This window comes from Pteropus vampyrus, unplaced genomic scaffold, assembly GCF_000151845.1.
Source record: "Pteropus vampyrus isolate Shadow unplaced genomic scaffold, Pvam_2.0 Scaffold118, whole genome shotgun sequence".
Classification (NCBI taxonomy): Eukaryota; Metazoa; Chordata; class Mammalia; order Chiroptera; family Pteropodidae; genus Pteropus; species Pteropus vampyrus.
In genome coordinates, this window is record NW_011888899.1 from 462,020 (window position 1) to 466,917 (window position 4,898).

General features: G+C 62.7%; 1 protein-coding gene across 1 annotated transcript; it reads right to left on the reverse strand.

The window, feature by feature from the left end:
* Positions 1-405: 405 nt before the first annotated feature.
* On the reverse strand, positions 406-4,183 carry LOC105296091 (protein APCDD1-like). Its single transcript, XM_023534095.1, has 3 exons — positions 4,054-4,183; positions 3,833-3,980; positions 406-1,015 (listed from the first exon to the last, which is right to left on the reverse strand). Exons 1-3 carry the CDS (start codon positions 4,181-4,183, stop codon positions 406-408), a joined length of 888 nt encoding a protein of 295 aa, XP_023389863.1.
* Positions 4,184-4,898: the final 715 nt, after the last annotated feature.

Genomic DNA, 4,898 nt, shown 5'->3' on the forward strand with positions numbered 1-4,898 from the left:
TGATGGTTTCATTTAAAATTAAGTGAGATTCACTTTGACATCCAGGGAGTGCATCTCAAAGAGAGGACAGCAGTCTTTTGCCTGCAGCCTCCTGCCCAGAGGGTGGTCCAAGGACCACCTGGGATCCCGTCAGAAATGCAGAACCCCAGGCCCCACCACAGACCCACGAAACCTGACTCTGCATTCTAACAAGATGCCAGGTGATGGCATCTTGAGAACAGTCAGCATCTGAGCAGCCCTGCTCTGCCCGCAGGTCCACATGCCCAGCAGGGGCTGCCAGGGACCTTGAGGGGCCCACGGGGAAGATGTCAGGGGGGTCAGACCTGAAGCCAGCCCTGTAAAGACCCAGGAAAAGATGGCTCAAGCAGAGGGCACAGCATGCGCAAATGTCCTGCGGCCAGCAGATCACATAGGTCCTGCCCTGCGGGGACTCAGCTCGCCCTCCTGGGGCCCCGTACTCACCAGGGCACTCTGCAGTGGGCGCTGGTAGCCAGTGGGCCGGTAGTGCGGCCTCTCTGCCTGCTCCGTGTGGATGTCCCCCAGGTACAGCTCCTTAACCAGCCGGGCGCCGGCGGGCGGCTGCGGCTGCAGGTGGCGCTGCACACGGACCAGGCTGAGCTCGTGCATGGTGAAGCCCAGGGCGGCCGTGCAGTCCCACTGGGCCCGCGCGCTCAGCAGCTCATACAGCGCCCCGGGCAGCCAGGCCCGGGTGGGGGGCAGTCGCTGGGCGCAGTCCTGGCCGGCCCGGGTCCGGTTGAGGCGTCCGGCGACATCGAGCAGGGCGCGGCGGCTGTGGAAGACGACGCCCACCTTGTGCAGGTGGTAGTCGGCCTCGGTGGCGCCTCGGGTGACCCAGGAGGCCCTGCGCAGGCGCACCTTGCCCTTGATGAGCAGGGAGTGGGCCGGCTCGCGGCACAGGGCGTCTCTGTAGTAGAACTGGTAGGCTCGGAAGAGGCGGTTGGGGAAGAAGGTGTAGGAGCGGGTGAGGAACTCGGGCCCCGGGCGCACCTCGCAGCTGTGGGGGCGGAGAGACGAGTGGGCGGAGCCGTGGCAGCGGGCACGAGTCCCTCTCCCTTCGGGCTGGGCCCCTGCGGCCTCAGTTTCCCTGACTGATCTCAGCCCCTCTTTGGGGGTTGGGGGTCTTCCACCCAGTGCCTTGCGGCCCCGGCAAAAGCCTTCTAGTTCCCCTTCCATTCAATCCTAGCTGCCTTCTTCCCGCCAACACCGGTCCCCCCCGCCCTGCCCCGTGGCCCTTGGGGGCCCCTGTGGGTCCCACGGAAATGCGCAGGCTCTGCAGCCGGAGCGCCTGGCGTCATTCCCACTCTGCCCCTCGCCAGAAACACGAGCCTGGATTAATTGCCCAGCTCCTTCCTCTGTGACCCGGAGGGATCCGACCCATAGTGAGGGTCTCCAGGATGTGTCCAGCACAGGGGCAGCTGGCGCCTGGGAGGTGCTTATGAAACGGGATCCCTTGCACGATTCAGGGAACCCCTCCCCTGGGAGCTCCAGATGCAGGGTCCTGCCCATTCTCTCCCTGGGGGATTTTTGGCACGTGGCCCAGAGCCCAGAATACTGGACCCTCCCTGGGTGCTGGCTGAGCGAACCGTGGATCACCATGGATGATGGACACTCACATTCTGTGTCCCTTTACAAGGCTGACTTCCCCGACGGGGTTCACCTGCATCTGTGATGGGCTCGTAGATCTAAAGCAGCGGTCAGCACGCTTTGGGAAGGGTCGGATCATAAATATTTTCGCTTTTGCGGACGAGGTGGATGGTGTCTGCTGCAGCTATTCTAGACAGAGGGCATACGCCAGTGATGGGCGGGGGCGCGCGCCAGTGATGGGCGGGGGCGCGCGCCAGTGACACTTAGTTAGAAAATCAGGCGCGCGCCGGCCCCCGGGCCCTATTTCGCTGGTGATGAAAAATGAGCACAGGGCGGGCTGGGGCGCTGGGAGAAGCTAAATGACTCCTGACGCCACTGTCCCACCCCTGCTGGCACAGGGGAGCCTCCGGGGCTCTCCCACACGGGGCGCCTGGTGGATGAATTCTGGGGGACAAGACCGTGCAGGCGCCCCCTTCGCAATGTTCTCTGACCGGTCGGCTGCCACCTGCGCTGTTGTTTGCTCCGCGTCTTTCATGCCCGGGCTGCCGGGGTGGAGGGAACCGGCTCTCGCTTTCGGTCGTTCTGACTGCGTTAAGGAGAAAGGCCCCCGCTCCAGCTCCTGTGTCTTTAATGCCAGCCTCTTCCTTTCTTTATCCAGAGAGAACAGACTCGGAGCCTTAGGCAGGCAACGAATCTAGCGAGAATTTAATTATGTTGTTTTGTTTCCATTGACTTTCTCTTTACGGTTACCTCCCGTTTATGGTGAGTGGCTCTGTTAAGCGTATCCAGGGAGAGATTACGCTTCCTTTAAAAATAATTATAGTGCACCGTCAACGTGTGTGGTTTACTGTATACCAATTATACCTCAATAAAGCCGTAAGAATAAATGAGCACATTTCAAGTAAACAAAAGCAAGTTGGTGTAAAGAAACATTGTAAAATAACACCAGCACAGAGAGTGGTTGAAAGCGGGGAGGGGCGGCGGACACCCCAAGCTTGGCCACAGCCCGTGTCTCTGACAAGGCCAGGGAGGGCGAGCTGTGCCTGAGGGGGCCGCTGCAGGTCACACTGGACACTCCTAGACTCTGGATCCTTCTCTGCATTACTCCCGGGAAGCAGAAAAGCCTGTCTGGAAAGCACGAAGGAGAACTTTCTAGGAAGAAGGATGTGGAAGTTTCTAGAAGCAGTGTTCCAGAATGCTGTTGTTCTCAGGGCGGGAGCAGCCTGCGGCCGGTCTCCACCCTTCCCGAGCCCCAGTTCTGTCTCAGAGTGACCCTGGCCAGTGGCGCCTGGATCCCCCTCCTGGACTGTGGGTTCGGGTGGGAGGAGAGCCTGGGAACTCGTCCAGGGGGCTTTGCAGAGCTGCGGCCCCCTCCTTCCACCCAGAGCGCTAGCAGATGTTTGGCGTCTGCTTTCTCCCTGACCTCAGAGGGTGCCTGGAGGACACTAGAGAGTCCGTCCAGTCCCTGACCCCAGAATGGGACTGGCCCGAAGAGGCTGGCAGGGGAGGAAGAGGCCACTGCCCCCCACCCCGTCCACCCCCGCCTGGGAGGGGGGACTCAGCTGCCTGCTGTAGAGTTTGTACCCCACGGATGAGGGCAGAGCACAAAGCCCATGGCCCAGAGCAGCCGTGCGAGGCGGGCCTGTGAGGTTAGAAAGAGAATTAGACAGGTGAGCAGGACACCTGGGCCTTCTCTGACCCGCTACTTCCTGCCTCAGGACCTTTGCCCCACCTGCCGCTTCTGCCTGACCCTTCCCCTGGCTCTCCAGGTGGCCGATTCCTCTTCTCTTAGCTCTCAACTGAATGTCACCACCTCCGAGAAGCCTTCCCTGACCAATCTCAGAAAACCATCCTGGGTCACTTGCTGTCACATCCCCAGCCTCGTTTCCTTCCTTGCCCGGCTCAGCATCATCTCAGGTTTGTTAGTTACCTCCGTGTTCAGGTGTTTGGCGCTTGGCCCCACGGCGGCATTCTGTACTAGTTTGTAATGGGTGCTCGGTGTTTGTGTAGTGGGTGGTCAGTGTGGCTGGGGCGCGGTGCCCGCGCAGTGCCTTCCACCCCGGCTGGCTCTGTGGTGGGGGGTGCGGGGCAGCAAGCAAAGCCACGTGCTTGGCAGGTGGGAGGCCTTTTAGACAATTGGATGAATTGTGCCCATTTCATGGATGTGGACACTGAGGCTCAGAGAGGGTGAAGTCCCCCGGCCCAGGGCCTGAGGTCAAGGTCTTACCCAGTGGAGATCCAGGGCCCGTCAAGGCGTGGGGGCAGCAGCGTGGAGACGGGCCCTCCACTGGGCAGGGGCTGCTGGCAGCGAGGCTCCCAGCGCAGGCGGCCGCCCCCAGCCGTCTCAGCCGTCTCAGCCGTCTCTGCGGTGCGGGCTGCAAGGCAGACAGACCCGTGAGCACTCCCAGCACACCCAGGTGCTCCACCTGCCGGCCCTCCCAGCCCCACCTCCACCTCGGCCCCGCTCCAGCTCCCCCTCAGGCCGTCCCTGGTCCCCGAGACAGTAACGGGATGCCAAACTGGGGTGCCTAGCATCAGCCTCCGAGCCAACTCCTGGATTTCCCAATGTGACCATCATGGTGTCTGAGCCTCCCGTAGGGAGCCATCCCAGGTCCCAAAGGCCACCCCGCCGAGCCGGACCCCGGCAGCCAGACCCTCCTCAGAGCTGCCGGCTGTGCCTGAGCGCCACCATGGTTGGCCGAGGGGCCTGCACTGTGGACGCAGCATGAGGAGCCACGGGCAGTGGGGCGGCCAGCCCCCTCCACCGGGGCGCCCAGGTTCCCCTCGACTCTGCCACATGGAGCAGACCTGCGCCTGCCCCTCGAGGCCACTCGGTGCCAGGCCCATGTCTTGTCCATCGCTACCTCCATGGGACCCAGGCCAGTGCCTGGTGCACAGTGGGTGCTCAGCAAGTATGTGGTGGGCGCTGGGGCTGATGCACAAGGCCCACAGTGGGGCGGGGGTCCAAGGCCTCAGGGGGACAGCCATGAGCAGCAGGAGTGGGCCCAGGGCCAGGTCCTCCCAAGTGACCCCCCAGATGTGTTCATCTCGTGGAGACCATCCTGGCCTGGCCGTGGGACTGCTCGCCATCTCTCTGGGGTCTGGGGGCTGCTCAGAGGACAGAGCACCAGACCTTCAGCTGCTGAGGAGCCACGAATCCACCAGAACCTTCCTCTCCACCCGGGGGTCCGGGCCGACGCAGCCCAGACGGCCGGCCTCGACCGCTGGCCCGGCTCCTGCAACAGGGCTTTCCAATGGTGCTTTGTCCCACAGGCCGAAGTGGGCCGGGCCAC

What these genes read in the sequence shown, in the direction of transcription:
- LOC105296091 (XM_023534095.1), bottom strand. Translation starts at nt 4,183, where the DNA reads ATGATGGTCACATTGGGAAATCCAGGAGTTGGCTCGGAGGCTGATGCT. An exon ending in GGAGCGGGGCCGAGGTGGAG is followed by an intron (nt 3,981 to 4,053) that starts GTGGGGCTGGGA and finishes TCTGCCTTGCAG; the next exon opens with CCCGCACCGCAGAGACGGCT. An exon ending in GGGCCCTGGATCTCCACTGG is followed by an intron (nt 1,016 to 3,832) that starts GTAAGACCTTGA and finishes CCGCCCCCACAG; the next exon opens with CTGCGAGGTGCGCCCGGGGC.